The 24,265-nt window shown below is 36.6% G+C and overlaps 1 protein-coding gene and 1 pseudogene across 1 annotated transcript; both read left to right on the top strand.

Annotated features, from left to right (window-relative positions):
* Positions 1-3,266: 3,266 nt before the first annotated feature.
* LOC145785769 (uncharacterized) lies at positions 3,267-11,220 on the top strand. The gene is made up of 4 exons (XM_082597478.1): positions 3,267-3,350; positions 3,936-4,035; positions 6,579-6,645; positions 9,514-11,220. Exons 3-4 carry the CDS (start codon positions 6,579-6,581, stop codon positions 10,383-10,385), a joined length of 939 nt encoding a protein of 312 aa, XP_082453604.1. The 5' UTR covers positions 3,267-3,350; positions 3,936-4,035; the 3' UTR covers positions 10,386-11,220.
* Positions 11,220-13,696, top strand: LOC145785770 (histone H4-like; annotated as a pseudogene).
* Positions 13,697-24,265: the final 10,569 nt, after the last annotated feature.

Below are 24,265 nucleotides of genomic sequence, written 5' to 3'. Positions count from 1 at the left end.
TGTCTTCATTGTGATGAATCATTAATTTGCCTTTGTGGTTCAGGATTCCTTTTCCGATATTTTTAACGTTTTTGGCACCCTCATCTTCATTTGCACTGTCCTCATCGCTCACGTTGCAGGAATCCCCAGGAGAAAAATTCATAATATCTTGAGAAAAATTTATAATTTATATTTATAATATCTTTATAATATGTGGGCTCTTTGGGTGGAGCTTCTTCAAGAAGTTCGGGAACAGTGATATGAATTTTCCTGTAAAGAATGCAAAATTTTGATTATACATGAACTTCTTTTAAAGATAAAGATAAATTAAAGATACATGAAGATTTACAGTAAGACCTCAATTTGCAGTACAAAAACAGTGAAAGCGCCTAGATTCTAAAGCACCACCGTCTGCACATGAAAATGATGACCTAACCTACTAACCCAACTAAAACGCACGGTTTTGGAAATTGAATATCAGCACGTTGCCTATAACGTTCGTTTTTCCACCAAACATGAAACATACGAAATCCTATAGCATTAAGCAAACTTGCCTATATGTCTACAGTTTGGCCAAAAAGCGTCCGTGCCAGTGCCCAAGCATCCCTACAAGGACTCACCTAACTTGTAATGTATATTCTGAAAAAATTATAAGAAAAAAATAAAATATTTCACTTTGGGCACATAGCTATACATATTAATAGATCTATCAAAACACAAAGTTGATAAAAAAATAATTTTACATACCTCGATTTGTAGGTCACAGTTCGTGTACCATGTGCTGGCTCTATATCTCACAAAAGGTCCACCTTGAACGTTGTATAGTGAACACTAAAACTTATTTAAGAAAATACTCTTGCGCTGTTTCTATAGCTATAATGCTATTCTCACCAAAGAAAAAAAAGAAAAGTTAATACCAGCAATCTGAAGAAAGCAATTCGGAATCTAAAATACCCAATTTTTACGTCCTTGTAGGGACGCGCGGGCACTAATGGGTTAAAACTTTACCGATATTATCATTCAAGTTCACTGCTTTTGCTTTAGAGATATTCCATGCATTCCCATGCCACCCGTTAGACATAGGATGGAGCGAGCAAAACTAGATAGAAAATGTTGCATATTCTTTACAAAATTTACGTGTTTTTTTTCTATTTTTGGGAGAAATACGTGACCATAGTTATAAGTAATATTTATTTGTACGTGTGTAGTGCAAGGCTGCAACTGTTTTTACTGTAATCAATTTATTCTATGACCAAGTACTTACTTTCAACCAACTCACATTCTTTATGCCCATTTTGGACGTGTGTTCTGTTGATCCGGTAGCAACCGTTTCGCGACTCAATGGTTGGGGCCCCTGATGTACAGTATATCTTCCCCTGTTACGAGATAGATTTGTTGTAATGCTTAAAGATAAGATTTTTATGAAACAAAAGAACTCGGACTGACTGAGTCCCATAAGTCCTATTTACTCACATTCCCAAGAACAATTGGTTTTCAAATACAAAGCTAGATGTAGCCTAACAAAAAAAAGGCTTCGATGAGAAATCTAACACTATTGTTACCCCATTCCTTCATGTGAATCACGAAGTGGGTGATTTCCTACAAATAGATAATCAAATATGATGCTGCCTGCCTTGTTCAATGTCATTATGATATATATATTTATAATACTAAAACTTATTTCATGATGAATATGTTTTATTATACAATTCCATTTGATGATATATATACGCACTTGCCTTGATAATTTGTTGACAAAAGATGAAAAACCCCAGGAAAAATCTAAAATGCGCACCCTCCCCACTTGTTTTGCTTTCAAGTAGTTTACCCAAATAAAATATTGTAAATATGTCATTCAGTTGCACAAGCATGTCGTCATGGATGGATATTATGTTTCTGCAAAAGCTTTCCTTCCAACAAATCGTGACGGTCAAAATGTAAAGTCGTGTCGTTTTAGTCAATGTTAAGTTAACGTTCAATATTCATTAATGCAATAACTTAAAAGTTGCCCAATGAAGCAGAATTTGTCATTTAATTCATCTTGGGTCATGACTTGTAGTTTTAAAACGACAAAGCCAGTTCTCTTACGAAAAGTTCTCTATTGAAAGAAATTCTCCTTTCAAGCCTGTAACTCCATATTGGATGCTTTGTGTGCATTTTCATGGAGGGGACTGTGTTCTGAACGCCACTTTCTTTTCTTTACCGATGTTTGTTCTCGTCAACAATACAAGTTCCTTCTGTGCTGTATCAGATTTCGTAACTCTTTCGTCAGTCAGGGATGGGAAAACCTGTTTCTCTAATCTTTTATAACTTTTCTATGAAAGATCATACATTCAGAGATTGTGAAATGGATGTACAGAATATAGCTATATAGAAGTGGCAGTGTTAGTTTTTGACAACATAATGCATGAGAGGTGACAATAGAAGCGCTAAGAACAATATTTGGAAGTCACAATCAAGATTAACAAAATTAAGAAACTAGCATTTTTAGTATCAACCTAAACATTAAACTAACCACTTTGTACATCGATTCAACGTCTGCAGTCGTTGAATATTTTTTATATAAAATTTGTCAACCACCAAACAAGTTGCTAGGAGGCTACAGCAGCATTGAATAAAGCTACCAGAGCATGACTTGTCAACATCTGTGGCTTTATTCATTTCTTTTCTATCCCTTTTTATAACAAAACCAATCAAAATACAAAACTCTCTGCCACTAGGCCAGTGTTGATTGTCTGATTAATAAAATTAGAAAATGTTGATAGTGAATTTTTTATAAAAATTAATCCATCTGTTTTACAGGAAATAATTAAAGTTATTTTCATTATTTTCTATCTTTTTCTTTGTAAGGAATTATTCCGGATTTGTTGCTACGCTAGAATAAGATAAAATGGCTTCCAGCGTTACTGAAGAATTCCAATGTGCGATATGCATTGAACCTCTGAAGAGACCCATTCGTATGCTTACGTGTGGGCATAACTTTTGGCGCAGCAATAACTTTTGGCGCAGCAATGGCGAGTGGTTAGCGCGTTGGGCTCACAGTCGAAAGCCTGCATGTTCGACTCCAGCCACACGCACTTGCTGTTGTTTCTCTAGGCAAGAAACTTTACGATAATTGCCTCTACCCAGTGATCGATTTCGAGTAATGGGTAGTACCAAATTTAAGTCATAAGTAAAGTAGACAACCGGAAACAGACATTGCAGTCGGCTGCAGCGTGGGTCAGGTGTACGTCGGAAGGCGTACACCGATGCATAGCGCTCAAGTCCGCTTTCCCGCAATGCAGGATAAAGATAAACAAACAAACAAACAAACAAACAAACTTTTGCCATAACTGTCTAGCTAGACTTTGTCAGAACAATCAGGATGAAAGGTAAGAAGGAAATATTCTATAAATTGGCACATTTTGCTTTCATCGCAATACACAAGAACTTTATTTTACTTTTGAAATCATCATCAATCTTCCAGTAAGATAACTTACAAGTGAGAAGTGGTTCCCACATCAGTGGTTCCACATCAGTGGTTCCCACATCATTGGTTCCCACATCAGTGCTTCCCACATCAGTGGTTCCCACATCAGTGGTTTCCACATCAGTGCTTCCCACGTCAATGGTTCCTACATCAGTGCTTCCCACATCAGTGCTTCCCACATCATGGTTTCCAAACTTTTATTTAAAAAGTGTAACCAAGACATAGTTAAAAATAGAACCCGTTGAAGTGTCAGGTTGTGAAAAGACACAAATATTTTACTTTAAGCTGGATGCAAAATTGTCTTCTTTCTACGATCTTAAAGTTACAAATAACATACAATGCGACAATATAAGTTCAAAAGTTCCCAAACTGTGCAATGGTGGTGCAATTGATTAACAAAGCCAATTCTACTTGAAAATAAACACGCCTTTTTGTCATATCCAATATGTAAAACACAAAGCTTACAATTTCACTTCAATCATTGCAGATGTCCAACTTGTAGAAAATCCATTGCGTTGCCCGGCAACGGAGTGGATGGAATTTCCAGAAATATCACTTTGGAAAACGTCATTGAGAGATTGGGAAAGGTAAAGTTTGTAGACATCAGTCATTAATTTATTTTTGTTTGGATGCAAAACAAAACGTATGATATATACATAAAATAAAAAACGAAAACATGCAGTAATTTGTAAATTTCTACAAAACAGTTCAACTAATTTTTATTAAAACTTCTATTATACAGTTCTATTCGATAATTTCTTAAATTCTGCTATTATTTTAAATTTACAACGCTATGCGTCTTAACCAGTGATATTGAGTAATTGCATCAGCTTTTAGCAGAAACGTAAAAACAAGTTTGTTCTTTTGATTTGGTTTTGTGACATTTCAATGGAACTTCTGATCTCAGTAGAACTACTACTGCTGACGTCACTGTTACTTCTCGCAACAGTAGTTTCGCTCCAACCATGTTCATCTTCAATAATCAATCAGTCATTTATTTTTGTTCGGATGCAAAAAAAGTATACAAAAAAAAAACAATAACATACAGAATGCATCCGATAAGAATGTGCGAAAGACTGTAACCTTAGAAAGTCGTGGAAGGTCGTCGAGTCCGTCTATGAAAGATTTTAAATAATAAGATTTCTTTTGCTTTTGGCTTGACAATTTGCACGTGAAAAGTTGTAGAGCAATGTAAGCTACGATCTAATACCTTGTGCAATAATTGTAAGACCTAGGACAATAAACTCCTGTTCTGGCTGTAGAGTAGAACCAGATGTGACAAATGTTTAAACTCCGACTAGCAAACTTGTGTTCAAAGAATAATTAAGTTTAATTTTAAATGACCGAAACCACTCGTCATCTACAGTTTCGAAAGGTTCATTTTTGGTTCGAGATCTATTCGCCGAGATACGCTCAGAGTTTGAAGATCAATAAAAATTCCAGCTTTCTTCTCAACTTTACGTTGCCAAACACTTAGGCAATCCAATATATTTTTTACTTTACTTGCTTTTGGCAATTCGTGTTGAATTCCTGCCCTTGATGACAACAACAATTGTGCCGACTTCACCGAAAACCACCGCTCAATGATTGATGTAGCCAGCCATTGCATTGTAAGGCTGGAGACGATAATACAGTATATACCTCGCAAAAAGTCTCAGTTTTCGACCTGGTTTGGTGACGTCAAACACAAACAGGATTTTTACAACTTTGACTTTGACGAGAAATTCAGCTTATCTTGTATGAATTAAGTTACTTTTCTATGTTTTATGGTGGGCAATCGCCTTCCCTCGGAATCCGCAAATCTGTTCAAAACACTTCATTATTTTCAAATAAGCAAAGACATATTTCCTCACTCGAGAGACCAGGAAGTATTTTGAACCCATGTGCGGGATATTGTAGAAGCTTGAAATCTTTTGAAGCATCCAAAATGTAATGAAACGTTTTTCCATTGATTGCAATTTTTCTATGAAAAGAAATTTTTTTTTGGAAGTCACTGTCACAATCAAGGTGCAATGCCTCGCGATGGCTTGCTTTGTGTCTTCAACTAGCGTGTTGTTTTGATTGTAAAATTCTGGTGCGATGTGTTATTATTGGGTATTGACCTGAAGTAACCTTTGAATGAGAAATCTGTATTACATAACGTATTTCTAGAATCGTCTGTAAGTATGCAACTCTGGAATGTTCTGTTGTTTTTCATGATTTCTGAGCGTCGTTTGTCATGACGTCATAAGGTTGTTTATCAGTAAATGTCCGATTGCGAAATATTTATTGTGTAAGAATCTTCTACACCACGTGATATTCTTTAAACTTCTTTGAGCTTCTGCTGGTTTACAATCTATGCTACTTGTCAGAACAATGAGTGATGTAATATTGCGTAACCTTCTCGAAGTTACTATACCGAGAAACCTTCTATAAATAGTGGTGTGAATTGATGGATAAGGATTATTACGAATTATTATGAGTTGATTATGAGAGTTGTGTTATGAGTTGTGGATTGGTAGTTGATGCAGAAATTATTGTTGATTGAGAGTTAAAGTAATCGAATACAAGTATATGAGAATTGGTGCTGATATAAATTGTGTTTGAAATTAGAGTTATTTGAGAAGCCGTTCGTTAAAGTCCTTCAAGAAGTTAGATTATCATTCCACTAGTAGAATTATTCGACATTCAATTGACTGCTTTTCGGTTTAACCCATTAAACTACGTCATTGAACCTTTCCAAGTCTTTTTCCTGGTAAGAGATAGAAAGAAATCGTTACAGTCACTGTCTCACTGATTCTTTTATGCATGTTCAGCTCTTTCCACACATTTATTCATTTTTTTGTATGCTTATATTTTGTTGTTGTAAAGGAGCATAGATATTTTCCTGGTAAGCCTACCGAACCCAATTCGTTGTCACACATAGTTATTCTTGTATGATTTTTCAAAACGTGTTTTTATAAAGATTTAATTTAAATGAACAAAATGGATTCTCGCTCACCATCAGCACAATCTTTGCAGACGTTTGTTGCATATTGTGAGACTGAGAAAATTCTGCTATAATTGAATGAAAACGAATTAACTACCCAAATAATGTTTTGTATTTTGTTTTGAAGCTTGCAGATTAAAATACATTATTGTTTATGTTTAGATGAAAGTCACTTCACGAACTGTTGAAAAAGAAGTTTTAACTCCTTCAAAAATCAAACAATTACAAGGTAAGCAGCACAAACGTTTTGTTATGAACGTTGTATAGTTGTAGAATGAACTCTACTATGAAAATTTTCTGATAGCACTAATATATTACTGCATATTTACTGTCCAATTAGTGTCCATTGCACATATTCAGCACAGGCTGTGCAGTGTGCATGGCAGTAAGCTACAGTATTTCTTAAGCACAATTCTGTCAACAACAATAAGGAAGATTTCAAAGGATACTTTGGGCTTGGTCTTTTAGAGCGGGAGCCAGGTCGATTTATTTGACTGTCAGGGTCAATAAGGTTCGACAAGTGTTTCTAGACTGAAATTTTGTGTAGATTTCAAAAATAAACCTCTTACTTGCACTAGCTTGACCGTTTTTGTTATATTAAGCATTTTCCGAGATGATACCTGTCAATATCGCTATATCCGTTAGGGTGCACCATTTGCCCCCCGACCTTTAGCAAAAAGCCTGAAATTTTTTTTTGCTTATGGGGTTATCTTAGAAAACAACTTTTGCAAAGTTTTAGTTTGATTGGACAAATTTTAACCCCCCCACCCGGCCATTTTCTAAGGGGACTAACGACATTTTCTTCACATTATCGCCACTAGATGGAGCTTCTTACAAGATGCAACTGCATATTTACTTTGGAAACATACCCCTCTTCATTCTGCATAATTTAAAAAAAAATTATCTAAATTGGCCAATGGGAAGCAGAAATATGGGCAGTTTTGTACTCTCCCCTAGCGCAATACTGCCTCTAGTGGCCAAAACATAACAACGAGTATCTCCTTAAATGTTCATCCAATTGAAGCAAAACTGGTGTCTAACCCCCCATTTTCAAGGGTGGTGAGTTCATTTAGGAAGAACGATACCAAAACATTTTACAAGTAGTAGAGAATTCCCGAAAAAAATTACCAAACCAAAGAAACAGGAAAATAGATTCAGCGTCATGGTATCTGACAATCTAATTGCGAGTTTACTGTTTCATTACCTGTGTGACCTTTATGATGTGAAATTCGTGTAAGGTTATTGCTGTACAATATCTATCACAATCACAATAGATGTTGCACTGTTCTTTCTTTGTTTTGTTTTCAATGATATACATCTCAATCAGTTGTATTTGTTGAAACTTTGCATATTTGAAGTCAAGTCCAAGCGGTTACGTTAGCTTAAACTTATGAAAAGCAGGTTTTCTGCCACCTAGTGGTTAGAATCTTTAAAACTAGCAGCAAAAATGAACTCACCACCCTTGAAAATAGGGGGTTAGACACCAGTTTTGCTTCAATTGGATGAACATTTAAGGAGATAATCGTTGTTATGTTTTGGCCACTAGAGGCAGTATTGCGCTAGGGGAGAGTACAAAACGGTCCATATTTCTGCTTCCCATTGGCCAATTCAGATAATTTTTTTTTTAATTATGCAGAATGAAGAGGGGTATGTTTCCAAAGTAAATATGCAGTTGCATCTAGTAAGCAGCTCCATCTAGTGTCGATAATGTGAAGAAAATGTCGTTAGTCCCCTTAGAAAATGGCCGGGTGGGGGGGTTAAAATTTGTCCAATCAAACTGAAACTTTGCAAAAGTTGTTTTCTAAGACAACCTCAAGCAAAAAAAAGTTCAGGCTTTTTGCTAAAGGTCGGGGGGAAAATGGTGCACCCTAACGGATATAGCGATATTGACAGGTATCATCTCGGAAAATGCTTAATATAACAAAAACGGTCAAGCTAGTGCAAGTAAGAGGTTTATTTTTGAAATCTACACAAAATTTCAGTCTAGAAACACTTGTCAAACCTTATTGACCCTGACAGTCAAATAAATCGATCTGGCTCCCGGTCTATTTCGTTAAAACAACAAAAGGCTGTCATCAAAACGCATCAATTTTGACGCAATTTGACGCAACAAAAATTAAAAACAAGAAAAAGATGTTTAACAGTGTTTAACTAAAAAGTGTTGAACTAAAAAATAAGATACTGGAATGAATGCAAAATACTTTAACATAACAAGATAAATCTAATAAAATTGGCGTTTTGGAAATTTCTTCCAAAATGCAAGTCCTCTAAAACGTTTTGAGAAAATAAAACCATCTCGTGTACAATAGCTTACCTCATACCATTCCTGTCAACGCTACTGGCTTCCAACATCGTCGCAATTTCAAGTTCTAATCTATCAACTGTTAAATGACATTTTCAAAGAAAATGAAGGGGTATAGCCTAACAATATTTCTCTTTTTATAAATTCTAACTAAATGGCATTGATTGATTGGTTTTGATTTGGAATGATCCTTCCAAATAATGACTGACAATACAAAACCCCATTGATATAAACTACAGTGTTAAACATGGAGCATATTTTTGCATTTTGCTACTGTATGTCAAATAGCTGGAAAACGCTCAACCAAATGAATATGAGTGCCCCTTTACCCAAGGGTGTGGGGAGTGGTAAATACGACCTTGCGTGGTTTAAGTTATTGAGTGATTATTGAGCTTTGGGAGCTTTTTTTGTTTATTTATTACTTTTACATTTATTTATTTTCTGACCTTGCCATTTAATGTAAGAATGACTCTCGAAACAGCCGTAGGACACCTCGTCAAAAATGGAGGGGTAACACGGCCTTAAGCATCGACCACAATGAGGCGCAGAAGAGTCGATCGAATACATTTCAACTGTTTGCCGCCACCTGGCGGAAAATGCAAGAGCTATATAAGATCCAATTCAAATACACTTCGGTTGAATCCGCAACATCTCTGAAGTGGTTAATCAATTAAAATCACATTTAAGATTTATTTATTCAAATGTTTACAAATTTAAAAATTATCACAAAGTTTATTGCCATTCCAGTGCACAAATCTCATCTCTGATCGTTTTTAAAATTTCATGGTTTGACAGGTTCAGCAGCAACTTATCAGCAACAAAACAACTTTCAAAAAGCAGTGGAAACACTGCAAATAATCATCGACCATGTCGAAGGATGGGAAAAGTTACAACCAAGCATCGACCAAGCGGAATGCTTGTTGAGTTTGAAAAACATTCCAGAAGCAAAAGTTGTTTGTGTTTTGATTGCATCCATTGTTGATGCAAATCAATCGTCACGCTTGACCGATCAATCACGTGACGTTTATGATGAGAATATTAAGAAAATAGTTTTGAAATTTGTGAATGTGAAAAAATGCGATTGCGCAATCTCATTGGCTCGTTGTAGATTTCAATTTGTTAAGAATCACTGCGACGGTGAAAGCAGGTTAGGTAAGCTTCAAAATGTTGGTTGGTTGATGACGCAAATATCCGAAGAATTATCAAAACAAAACAAACAAGAACAAATTAAACAACAATATACACTCATGGATGAAATTTTAAACTTACTGCAATATATAAATAACGTTAATTTGAAAGTTAAATGTAAACAATATTGTTTGTTTTTAAGTTACTTTGGTTCCTGCTGCAACTTTGCAGCTGATTGGTCGAAATCAATCACAATAAACGAAACCGCAATCACATTGAAAACAGCATTCAACGTTGAAGCAAATCGGTATTGTGTATTTGGGGATTGCCACAATAATATGGGAGCTGCGCTTGAAAACACAAATCAACTAGTTAAAGCAAAAACCGCTTACATAAAAGCAATTGAAATCTACAACACAGCTAGTGATTGTGCGAGTGAAGAACTCAAATCGTCATGCATTTCTAATTCTGTGAACAATTTGGAAAGGGTTGAAAGAAAAATTTCTCAAAATTTTTTTTTTTTTTGGGATCGCAATTGAGAAATCATTTGTTTAAAATGATTCTCAATAAAAGTTTTCGTCTTAAAATAAATTCATGGACTTGATCGGTTGCTGATGAATTGATTATCGTGGCTTGTGACGTAATAAATATTTTTAATGTCTATGGTTCACAAATAACATTGATTGCGTCATATTTGACTAAGAACACACGTTTATAAAATAACAGCAGCTGCTACAGATAATTACAACATGGCGCAAATCCAGTGCCACGTTTATGACAGGAACATAGAGTCGTAGAGTATTGCTTACTTGCATCTGTACAGAAGTGTTGCCTGATGTCAGTATGGGCAATTTCAGACTGAAAGAAAACAAATTGATTACCCGTGCACTATGCCAGGGGTCTACAAATAATGGGTTGCAACCCAAATTTGGTTCGCAAGACCATCTACTGTGGGTCGCAAAACACTTCAATTTTACCATAAATATAACTTGTTTGGCAAAAATAAATACAATAAGATACTCTTTGATGTGCCAAGCTTCATACAATTTTGTACAAGAAAATTTATTCTTTCAATGGTATAGTACAGTAGTCCCGGCTTATTAAGCCCACGGTTAAAAGGTCTATCCGCTTAGCCCGATTCGGTCCATTCCGAAATTACTGAAGGAATGGAAGCAGCAGAGAATCGGTCCTCGCTTATCAGGCCCAACCGCTTAATAAGCCCAATATCGTCCGGTTCCGATGTGGGTATTGTTTGATTGTTTTATTTGAATTATTTTATTTTCAATTATTTCATTTATTTTATTTTAATTATTTTTATTTGCAAGTTATTTTCATATTGTGTTGAACTTTTGTTGTATTGGCATCCATCTTACGAAAATGTCTGAACGTGGCAAAGGAGGAAAAGGTTTGGGAAAGGGAGGCGCTAAGCGCCACAGAAAAGTCTTACGTGACAACATCCAGGGAATCACCAAGCCCGCTATCAGGCGACTCGCTCGTCGAGGCGGTGTCAAGCGCATTTCCGGCTTAATTTACGAAGAAACCCGAGGCGTGTTGAAGGTGATTTCGCGACGCCGTCACCCACACCGAGCACGCAAAACGAAAGACCGTCACCACCCTCGATGTCGTTTACGCGCTGAAGCGCCAAGGAAGAACCCTGTACGGTTTCGGCGGTTAGAAGGCTCATCAATGACAGCAACAACAAAGTTTTGAACTTGATTGTTTTTTCGGTCACATCAACAAGTATTTGCGGACCCCTGCATTATGAAACAAAACATTTTTTTCTCGAGGTTAGAACAAATCTTGAGCTGCTTTTGGCCGCTGAATCCGAATTTGAAATCATTTTTTGTTTTATACTGTTAGTAGTTTTGACATATTTGCAATATTAGGTTTTTCAGAATTCGCTTGTTCAAGACAACTAAATCCATCAAGTGTTAATGCTGTGGTTTAATTAGGATTTAGAAAGTGATAGTTTTATCATAAGCTTTCATCTAAATGTGTCTTGCGGTCATGCCTGTAAAAGAATTGCATGAAAAGCATAAAACAAATTTTCCGCTAACCCTAAAACAAATTTTCTGGCAATTTTCACGCATTACGGCCTACTACAGTGACGTACGGTGAGGTTCCTAGATGGTGAGGCACTAATCTTTTCAAGTCACTTTTACAATAAAAATTTTTAACAACAAAAACGGTATCATACTAATCAAAAAAATTAGCAGCATGCTTTCACATTTATTAAAAAATAAAATCCATGCGCCTATCCTTTTGGACTAAAACATCTGTGACTTTGTTGTAGAGACCCTTCTTTAGTCCAAACATTATCACTAGATATTGAAAACAAGAGACAGGGAAATCAGAAAAGGCGATTTTTAAAGCATAGCCACACAGCCACTTCTTTTTTGAGTACCAATCTCTTTGAAAGTTGCAAGTTATTATTTTTTTGTTCAGTCGTCTGATGCAAACCTTATAAATTTGGAACAGGTCTTCCTTTATTTATGACTTCAACTTTGGATTGAAAGTTTAGTATTTAAAAATCTCTCAGATTTGATACTAAATCTTCCTCCATTTTAGTTACATTTTATAAGAAACAATCCTTTACACTGCAAGAAGTCACATACCACGTACTATGCGGCATTCCAGCTTGACGAAAAAGGTTTCATAGCTGTGTCGTCACATTTAAGGCATGCCTCAAATCGTAGCTAAATCGTTCATGATAATTTCTGGGCGACTTTGCGAAAGAAAAAGGCACGCATAATGCAGTGTATGGAATTTTTCTGATCTGAAGTGAGGCACAGCTTGGCGCTGCCTCTCATCGCGTATTTCAACGATTTTGACCACGTGACCGCTCGATTTAAATATCGCCACAGAAACAGAAAAAATTAAAGCACAGTTTGGATGTAGAAACGTAAAATTTGGGGGAAAAGGGGCACGACAACAGCAATTCACACAAATTAAAGCACCTAAAATTGTGCATAGTTAGGCTTACTACTTTTTAACAAATAATATTTATTCAGTGATAACCATTTCTTTGATATAACTTTTGCTTTGCCAGATGTTGGCAGGTGAGGCAGTGCCTCACCTGCCTCCCCTGACTGCACGTCCTTGGCCTACTATCGTGGAACATGGCGACCACGTAATTGGTTGCTAGTTTTGCATAAAAAACGGAATTGTGTCCCATCATAGAATAAGAAAAGAAAAAGCAATTGCATGTCCCACCATCCACTCTACAATTGCTACATTTCCACACGATAAAGATCTGCCCGTGTCTGCGCTACCTATGTTAGAGTTATCGTCTAGTGCCTGTACATCTAACATAACAGAGATGTAAAAGTAAAACGCGAAGGGCCTGATAGAATGACGTCATTATGCTTTCTCTGCCTTACATAAAAATTATCAACATCACATAAAAAATTGAGTGGTTCCTACAAAACAAAGTAACACCAGGTACAAACAAGTTTTGGTTCAGAGAGACAATATTTAATTGTCAATGACGTAGGTACTCAAAGCAAGAGCTTGTAAATCAGTTCTGAAAGGTGTTGAAATTAAACAAGTAAAGTTTACAATTCAAGCATTGTCCGGCCAAGTGGAACGCGATATATTACATTTATGGCAATTGTTGGGAAAATTATGATCATCCATCTGGCGCAAGTGACGCAGTCAACAAAGATGACGTCATTTTAGGAAGTGACGTCAAGTGTAGGGACATGAATGAAATACAAATATTTGATTATAGATTCTTCACAACAATGGTGCAACAATTACTTTACATTGTTTTGACGTTGTATTTGATCTTGTTTATGTTGTAAACATGTTTATCTTGGTGTCAATAAACGCTACGACAACAAAACTTCTTTATTTAACTTAGATCTTGGCCAATGCTGAAGCCTTGACATGCCCACGTATGTTGGTTGAAGAATTAGTTACGCTCTCTCTTTGACGTAAGCCACGTAGACAATATACCATTGTACTTATATGTGGTACACAATACCATCAATTTTATTGAACGATTGTTTGTGTATTATGCTCATTCATGCTGAAACAAATTCCAAGCATTAAATAGTTTGGCAATGTATTAGAATTGGGATTTCACTGCAAATATTATAATGGCTGCAGTAAAAAAAATGATTTGATATGGGAAAACGGATTCATTTTCAGATTTCCCATCCTCAAAACCCCCAAAGCCCTTCTTATCTTTGTTGCACCATAAATTGTGATGACCTGTGCAATTTATTGTAGAAATACAGGGAGCTGTCTTTATAAATCATTACTAAGAAGAAAGCTCAATACCTCAGTACTCAGTTCTCAGTACTCAGTTCTCAATACCTTAGTTCAAGGATTGCTGGCTATACAGACCACCCCATGGTATGGAAGGCCTAATTTCCATCGATGACGACACCAGGCAGTGGCTAACCAACGGATGCCCTGACATATAGCGACAACACGAGAGAAGAAGAATACCTCAGTTAGTGGCACCAACAAGCAGGTCCATGAATAGTAGCAGTTGAGTTAGTTGTGGCCTCATTTGCGCCCGTGCAGCAAATACTCCGGCTAATTGCACGTTGGATGACTTACACGAAACAGGGCACATCTACTTGTTCAGTGGAGGACACGACAGGAATATTAACTGTTTCACAACAGGTGAAACACAAAGACAGTGATGACACAAAGACATGACAAAAACGGGTTCAAGGTACAAGCAAATTGATTTAGAATGCTACGAAGATATACACCCAGTAGCGTTGGCAGGGGATCTAAGGTGTACTTATGGACTCATGCCCAGGATAACTTAATGGTCGCGAAGATCTTATTAGTATCGGACCAAAATTATCGTTTCAACGGCCCTGCATACAAACATTTGATATGGACTGAATTTTATGAAAGTAAATTTAAATCCAGAAAAAGCACAAATTTTACAATATGGGCTTAAAGCTTGATACTGTAAACCGATTTGACATTGTGGTAGAAGCAGTGCTGTATTCAGGGGTATACGGCGGTATACGCAGTATACTCTGTGCTTTTTCGAGCAACTAATAGTCAGAGATGTACGTATACGCCGCAAATTCTACGCTGCATACTTGCGGTGTAGACTTTTTGTTTACGCTAACGCTTACGGCCACATTTTTTTGGATGGTTTGCGCTTGAGGCTACGCCGTAAAGTTTTCGCGGTTTTTTAGCGCATAGCGTCAACGCATACTTTTTAATGTGTTTTTTTTTTACTACAACACGCCAATACCTTCCAGCGCTGCAGTTGAAAGAATGTTTTCAATGGGCAAAGACATATTGGAACCAAAACACAGCAAAATGTCAGATGAACACTTTCAGATGCTTGTGTATCTTCGTGGAAATTCAAAATAAAACTTGTTTGTTTCGAGTGGTTTATACCGTGTGAATGTTTGGCACCCAGCAAACAAAATTAGTTTACGCTAGTGTATGCGCTGACGCCGCCAACTTTTTTATAAGTTAAGTTGACGCATACGGCGTATGGTTTTTCGAACGTTTGCGTTTACGCTGACGGCGTCAATATTTTTTGTATGCGCGTACATCACTGCTAATAGTATACCTTCTGGTTTTCCAAAGAGAGTGCCTATGCTATCCTAACTGATTCTTAATGTACGATGTTCTGCAAGAATTATCCATTGAACTTCAGTCTCGAAGTACAACTTTAGCTAGAGCCAAACTTTTAATAAAAAGGACAATACGAATTGTTGAGAGTTTCAAGGAAAATCCGGTAGAAAAAACACAGTTGGCTTTAGCAGCGAAGGATAATTTAATGTTGAGAAATATTTCTCTGATACAGAATTCTAAAATGGTGCTAATTAACGCGAATCAATTCATTCAGAGCATTGTTAGCAGAATGCAAATGAGACTTTGCACTAATGCCGACACTGACAATGGTCAGCTACCGTACTGGTTGATATTGCTAACTTGCAACCTGAAAAAAGATAGAAGGAAATTTGCGTCATGAAGAAGCAGAGGTGAGAAGAATTTGCAAACGCTTTGACATTGATGGAATACAGTCAATCCAAGGTTTAAGCGACTTTAGTGAAAAAGTTGAAATTGTGCCCAATAATTTGAAGTCTCTCTTGACAGCTATTTCAACTTAATCTTGTTCGACAGCACAATGTGAACCTGGTTTCAGATTAATGAACAATATTATCACAGGTTTAAGAGCATCTTTGCTCATTGGTAATGTGAGCTGTTTGATGTTTATTAATTGCAATGGACCACCTGTGGCTCAATTCACCGGTAAAAAATATGTAAGATCCTGGCTGCTAAACCACCGATCAGCTAAGGATACTAGGCTAGATCACAAATTTGTAAAGATAAAGATTTAGATTCCTCTCGGCAGGCTGTTTGGAATATATTCATAGAAAAGTAAACAACTTGGTATAATCTTGCCCAATTTTGATGTTGATAATTCATCTTATGGTAGAATAAAGATTAGTATTTTGCAAATTGTGTATTATTTATCATTTTGGCAAATCTGACAGTATACCCTGTGCTTTTTTTTACGAATACAGCACTGGGTAGAAGTGAGAGCTGAAATTAAGAAACTTGACTTGATTGATCTTCAACCAAATATGGAATCGAAACTTTTGTAGTAGAAGTAAGTTGTAAGTAACGGTAAAAGAAACAGGCAGACGCAGACCAATAATGATTTGGACAACAAACATACAACAACAAACACTAAATGGACAAAATTAAATTATGAAAATGTAGTACGAACAGCTCATGGTCGAGAACAATGGCGCATTATATCCAACCCTCAATTCTTCGTCGTATGAGCTGTTCTTCCGGACTATATGTTTGGGCATGATGTCATCAGCCACTCATCAGCCATCAGCCACTCATGATGTCATCACTCTCAATGCGAGGAAGGAACATGATGATGACGAATTTGTTAGTGAATTAACGACACTACAATCATCGTTCATCTGAAGGTGTTCTCATTTTGTAATTTCCCATTTAAATAACGTTTCATACCTGCAGTCCTTCTTGAAATAGAAAGCTTATATTTGGATCTGTACATGCTTTGTTTGAGTAGGACATACCTGTGCTAGACCGTAAAATATTTGTACTCATTTTTTTTCCGTTTGAATGATTCTTTTTTCTTTTCAAGGCAGCAAGCTGGCGATGTCACGTGACTGAAGTTTTAAGCGCTGTGAAATGTCGGATTTGTATGCAACTTGTTGAGCGCTATAATTAGTTTAGCACAACAATCATTTACCACCACAATCAATTAGCATCATCATCAACTGCACATTTCAAGTACAAATCACTTCACAACAATTGCATACTAATGTACAATGCATAGACTACAGTACAATCGACCTCATGTACAAAGTATGCAGTCGTCACGGACCACCAGTGGTGCGTGAGCCACAGTTTTAGAAAATCTTGTTCTCACAATTGGACTCGGGCAGTTGCGCTGAGGAAAGTGGTTCCTGTTTTTTCATGAGCTTTGAAGTTTAAATTCAACTGTGAGTCTGTGTGCGAGTGCAAAGGAAAATGTAAAATGGACCAAAGGTAAGCTATACAGCTTGGTTTGACATTGGGACATGTTTTCAAAACCCGAAAAGACAGATACAGGCTACAGAATAGGCATATAGGCTACACCAAACAATCTGTTTCTACTCACTTTAAAATGATTCTGTTAAGCCAAAGTGATAACGTGACAAAAAGTTAGCTTTACCAGTGAAACCCGTCAGAACTTTATTGGATTCTTGATGGAGGAAAGATCAACCTGATCATGAAGATGTTGTCAAGATATAACTAAAGAGAGAATTTCGTTGTTCAACTGGATAGCTTACAAGCCTATGATGTTATAAGTAAAATAATCATTCCTCAAGAGATTAATGCAATGAGGTTGACCATGATTAAAGTCAGTAGCGTTGAGTCTAAGAGGTATTTTTTGACACGGTAAAATTTTATGGGCGGTAAGTTTTATAAGAAAACTGGAAACTTGGAAAAATCATTGCGTATTCCTTGGATAAAATGCGTTTTTCATAAAGTGTCTGATTTGGACCCCAAAGATCTTATTGGTACCGGGACCAAAATTATTTTTTAACGGCTCGGGCTAGAGTCAAATAATTATTGCAAGAAGTAACAGTGACGTCAGCATTGAGAGTTCATTTGGAATTGCGCTTGAAAACACAAACCAACTATTTGAAGCAAAAACCGCTTTCACAAAATAGATTGAGACGGTCAGTGATTGGGCGAGCGAAGAAAGCTGGAAAGGAAATCATCAAATATTTCGCTTTCTACAAATAATTTGAAGAGAATTGAAAAAAATATTTCGCAAAATCAAATATTTTTTTTTTAGATTACTGTAAGATTTCTTTGAAATATTTCTTTAAAATAAATTTAAGGACATGATCGATTATAGATGAATTAACGTTCGTAACTTGTGACCTAACAATGTGTTTTTCAATATGGCGCAAATCCAGTGCTGCGTTTCTAATGCTAAACCACTACACATGACCATGGAAGTAACAAGAAAATTTAATTCCTTGTTTTCGAAATCCACACTTTTTCCTTACAGCGCATGTTTCTCTTTTTTCCTTATTATTATTATTTATTTGCAATCAGACTAAAAGTCCATAGAATTCAAATTTTTAACAGTCATCACACAAAATATCAGACTAACACAACATCAAGCAGGCTACATCAAACAACGTACAAAATGCTGTTGTAGTGAATATAAAATGTAGAATTAAAGTAGCAATCAGAAGACATAACATTGCGCAAAAGTGGATTAATTGATCTTTTGCAACGTTCTACAAATGCATAGCAATTTTTTCTTAATAGAGCATCAAATGTTAACACGTCGTTCTGTACCTGATACACTCTAGCACTGTCGCATCTTGACAAATTGTGGATAATTCTGTACGAGTCGTTGTAAGCAACTCGTATGCGATTTAAAGTAGAAGTTTTATAGTTACACCATAGTTGCGAACCATACATTGGCATACAAGTCATGGTCATGGTCATTATTAAGTCTATGGTCATGTGTATTGATTTACCGTTTATAACAGGAACATAAGAATAATGCATGCACCTAGGGATGGTAGAAGTAGGGGATTGCTCACTCAAAACGAGGGTGGACAACTGGAAGGTCACAGTGTTATGACAAAATCTGGTGCAACTACAGCTTAAAGTCTACCACCATATGTCGCACACCCAGGTGCAGAGTTTGTAACCTGTCCACAACAGGGATGGATCCAGCCTCTAATGTTTGGGGGGGTGCTGTGAAATCTATTTTCATTCAAGGAGGTCCATCGGTGTGGCACTGTCAAAATGTGTCTCTGCTGTATTTGGCATAGGCTACTGATAAGCATTCATGTTGTTAACACAGATTTTTTTGTTGGGTGCAACCTAGTTCTTACCCTGAACAGTTCATATCCTCAGTTCGTACCCTGAAAAGATCGAGAAAAAATTAAAAAAGCCGAAGTCGCTGTTCGGAGTTTCCGCAAACATTTTAAAAGGGTTAGGGTTTAGGATTAGGAAAAGATCGAGAGAAAAAATTAAAAAAAGCCGAAGTCGCTGATCGGAGTTTTAGCAAACAAACAAACTGAAAAGATCGAGAGAAAAAATAGAACAAAGCCTAAGTCGCTGATCGCAGTTTCCGTTTTTCCGCAAACATTTTAAAATTTCTGGTAATGATCCTGAGTTTTTGTTTGTTTATTATATGAATAAAAAACACTTATGGTACCGTATAACAAAATTTAAGAACGTGATGAAATTTTGGGAAATATTCTAAAGTTTAAAAACATGAGCAGTAGGCTACAAAACACATGATTATTTCCATTGGTACACATTCCATAATCTACACAGCATCAATTCGTTACATGCTGATATAAAATGCTATGATCTCTCAAAATATAAAGTAATACTAGTAGAACTTAATACCATTAGTTTATTAAAATAATAGCAGTTTAAAATTTTTGAGATGATGTGACAGAAAATAAACATTGACAATTGGCACAACGAAATGTCCGAAAGATTGGCTAGGCGTCGGACACAGCATTTGAGTCGACTGCATAGCCGAGTGGTGAGAACACTGGAACGGCAATCGAAAGGGCGCCGGTTCGACACCACTCAAGAGCATGCGGCTGTGTCTGTGGCAGGACACTAAAAGGCATGCCTGAAGGTGGACACGAAGATTGGCTTCCTTGCCTTCCCGTCCACTTAATCTAAATCAACCACCGAGTGTAAGCCTGGATACGACAAACAGCATTTGAAATCAAGCCAATTTATCGTTTTAGGCTGAATCTTAGAAGTAAAGAAAATAAAGGATTATAATTACTATAATTATTTTATTATAATTATTTTATTTCTCTATAATTACTATATCGCCTAAGTTTTGGTTCGTAAAATCTAATAGTGACGTTTACAGTTACATTTATTTTCGACACTTTACAACAAACTTGATACAATTTATTGATGCACGAAGCAATTATGAGCTTATGGCTTGTAAGCGTAATGTAATCGATTTCACGTTTTTCTGAAAGTTAGCTGGAAACAGCAAAAATTCACAAAAATCTTGAATTTACAAGAAAACTACACAACGTTTAGTATCAAATTTAATATCATCAAATCCGCCTTGTAACTTTGGGAAAAACCAAGTGCATGGGGTTACAGTGCTTCTAGTAATCAAATGAAATATGAGGGAGATCCAAATCTGGCCCCCCTTTGAGGAGCAAAATGTTAAATTTCAAAAGTGTTGGAACAAAAACTTCTATGTAGCATTGCAGATATTGATCAGCTCTTAGTTTGTCTGCAATCATCGCGTCATATTTAACCGAGGTCTGGTGTGGTCGAAAAGAATTTAAAAGTTAAAACGTTTGAATTTTTGACTTTAACCCAAATAACAACGTTTTATTGGCATTGAAAACGCTTTGGATATAAACGTAATTTTCATTGAGGATGTGCTATTATTTCATATTAAAGGTGCAAAAATTAGTTTTAAGTTAAACTTTGATATTTTTATTTTTAATTGCTTGCATTTTTTTGCGAATAAATTTTGCAACAACAAAACGTCTATATTCCACTTTGACCTTGATTAGCTACAAGTTTAAGCTCCAAGCTTATATTCATCTGTATATTAGGGTGTTTTTAGCGTAATACGCAAAATTCTAACCATTGTTAATATTAATGTACAGGGTGGTGTTCATTTCCATTCAGTAAAAAAATCCTTTTGGCAAATTTTTGTTGAAATCCGTCGACATTTACTACTTGCGCAAGGAAGCTAAAGTTTAGGTTGTTTAGCCTATAATCTAGCAGCGGAATATAAGCAATTACTGGTACTTGTAGGCTACGTCACTTCACAGAACAAATAAAGCATTGTTACGTTACAATTGCAACACCTCGTAAAACTACAAAAATTACACTGTCATGTCTGTTGTGCTGTTGCATTTATTTCAGTTTACTAACAATTTGCGGTTGTACAATGGCTGTGACAAGGTCTAAAGTTAAAATTTGGCTGGTAGGTAGCAGTTCAGGTCATTTCCTTGGAGATTGTCCTTGAAAAAGTTTTCTCTCTGGTAGATGCTGTTTCTAAGTCCCCAGTCATCGACTTATTCGCTCGGTTCCGCGACTTCTGGCCAAATATAGATCAAGCAAACTTCAGCACATCTCTGGACGATCCTGCTGTTTCTGATCAGTTACAACCTGTCCGCGCAGAAGTCCTGAAGTTAGCGGCGACAAGCTAGATCTCAATCATCCTCGGGACGATTACGCTGAATTATTAGAACTCAGTATCATATTTCTCGGAGGAGTGCCGAAGAGAGGTGTTAAATTCCGTCACCCTGGTGCACTTCATCGAGCCAGATGGATGGCACGAGCGATACATTCCCTTAAAATATGGCTGTTCAGAAAGCAATTCCAACTGGACCTTCGTACCACTGGCCGAAGACAGACGCAGCCCAAAACGTCCAATCAATTGCTACGCATGTGCTTATTTATTGTGAGTGTTTACATAGGCCACTGGTACAGCTGTGATTCAGCCATACAGGCACCTCTCAACGACCTGAATTTTATGAAGAACTTAACAACGTATGCTGATGGAAAAGTATCTCAATTAGCCTTCAAGGCTTACTCCAGACACCTGTGGTACTTGTCGGAAGGTCTCATTGCGTTTGCACTGTTTGACAGCAGAGTCACTGACATTGATAAGAGGGAAATGGTTTGCAGTATGGCAAACAGTCATGGATCCGAAGATCCGCCAAACGCAATGAAAATGAGGCGTACCAAAGTGCCAAGGAAACAGTTTCTGCCCTGAGGGTGACAAACGATTTGGCAGAACGAGGAGTGGCGCTTATGACAGAGTTCAATTCGACATTGACTAGAGATGAGGAGCACAAACAGTACGTTCTGCAGCATCATCGAAGAAAATTTCCCGTAGCCAAAAAAAATTAAAAGCCATGTTTGGATGGTCTAGCTCAGATGTATTTAAACAAGGATATTGTGCTCGAGTATGATGCAGTCATTGACATATTTGCCAAGCGCAAACTCTAAGTTTAATGCGATGGCTGTCATTGCGAATCGTCGAGAATATTCAAAAGTATTCGAGGTCGGAAGGACTAACTTATTGTTTATGTTCCATTATTGTTTATGTTCTGAAGTGTTTGATATCTTTTGTTGGTTCATTGATTGGAACAGTGCTTACTTCTGCGGAATCGCTCTTGATTTAAAGTATGGGGCCGTTCAAATATCATATGAGGGTATTTTTGGCGATTCTGGACCGCTACACGGCTGACTGACACAATGTATTGCCTCCCCCCCCCCCCCCCTAATAAGCTTTCTAAATACGCCACTGCTTCTGATCATCTCGGTTATGGGTGAAACACGGTGTAAAGGTTGTTAGAGGAATAGTTGCTTTGTTGCTATATTTGCTTTGTTATCCTATAAACGTGCCTGAAATGCGTGCATATTAAAAGGACTGAATAAAGCTGGTTATTTGGTTGCGTGTTGTAAAGTTGCTTGTTTTATTGATTTTGCGAATTTTTCAACCTCCTTGCGCAAGTTGTAAATGTTGAAATAATTTCTTGAAATTTGAAAGACATTGTTTTCTTACCAATTGTAACAACCTGGTGCCCTGTACAAATCAAACTTACGATATGAGAAAATTAAAAACACCCTACTGTATATGTGTATATAAGTTTTATTCTGTCCGCCCCGCTAGCTCAGTTGGTTAGCGCATGACTTCTGGAAGAAAGAAGCTTCAAGATCAAGCTTTGAAATCACAAACGTAAAGTAGCTTTACGTCAACTTTGGTTTAGAATTGCAAATCCTCATTCATCACAATGTTTTGAAATACGGTACTGGCATGTACGTAACAATCAAATCTCTTAACGCAATTATTAGCTTACAAGATATTGTTGTCTAATCAAATAAACCACACTAATAATAATAAAAAATCAACGCAGTAAGTTAACTGCGCTAAGATAAGTGATTTCGGGTACAAAACTATATTCACTCACCATTGAAAGAAACGCCAATTCTCCTTTTAAGCCCGTAGTTCAGCATTTGTGTGGCAAGAGAGAGAGTTTCAAAAAACACTCAATCCTATTTCTTTATCAAAAAACTACACATCAAACTTTCAAACTTTTACATTTATTTGGTTTATTTAATTCTTCTTGGGTCATAACTTGTAGTTTTAAAACGACAAAACCAATTCCCCTTTCAAGCCTGTAACTCGATATCGGATGCTTTGTGTGCGTTGCTCTGAAGGTAATTGTGTTCTGAGCGCCACTTTCTTTTGCCAATGTTTGTCCTCGTCAACTATACAAGTTCCTTCTAGGCCGGATTAGGTTTTATAAAACTTTAGCGGCCAGGGATAAAGCAATGTTCTGTTCTGATCTTGTTTCAACTTCAAAAAAACGTCATGATGTATATCAAATGAATGGGCAGCGTATAACTGTAGAAGTGGAACTGTTAGTTTATAACAATAGTACAATCCATGAGTGATGACAGTTTTAGCGATAAAAACAATATTTGTAAGTCATGATCAAGATTGCCAAAGTGAGGAAACGAGTATTTATATGAATATCAACCCCAGACAGTTAATCAGCCATTTTGTACATTGATTCAACGTCTGCAAATGTTGTATCAAAAGAATTTATAAAACTTACGTGCAACCACCAAGCCAGTTTCTAGGAGGCTAAAGCAGCATTGAATGAAGCTACCAGGGCATGGCTTGTCAACAGCAGATCGTATTTTTTTAAATCATTTTTCTTTTTATCAAATCAATCTTGCAGCAATCTCTGCCACTTAACCAGAATTAGTCATCTGATAAATGAAGTTAGAAAATCTTGAACTGCACGCATTCCATTACAATTAATCAATCTGTTTTTTAAAAAATAATTAAGATTGTGTTTATTATTTTCTATTATTTTCTTTGTACTTCTAGGGTATAATTCAA

Source organism: Aplidium turbinatum, chromosome 16 (genome assembly GCF_918807975.1).
Source record: "Aplidium turbinatum chromosome 16, kaAplTurb1.1, whole genome shotgun sequence".
In the NCBI taxonomy this organism is placed as follows: domain Eukaryota; kingdom Metazoa; phylum Chordata; class Ascidiacea; order Aplousobranchia; family Polyclinidae; genus Aplidium; species Aplidium turbinatum.
Note: the sequence above shows the minus strand (reverse complement) of the source record. Positions and strands in the feature narration are given on the sequence as shown.

Bases quoted from the DNA above. Each gene is read 5' to 3' on its own strand.
- LOC145785769 (XM_082597478.1), top strand. From the start codon at position 6,579: ATGAAAGTCACTTCACGAACTGTTGAAAAAGAAGTTTTAACTCCTTCA. The intron at 6,646-9,513 runs GTAAGCAGCACA...ATGGTTTGACAG, and splicing joins AAAAATCAAACAATTACAAG to GTTCAGCAGCAACTTATCAG.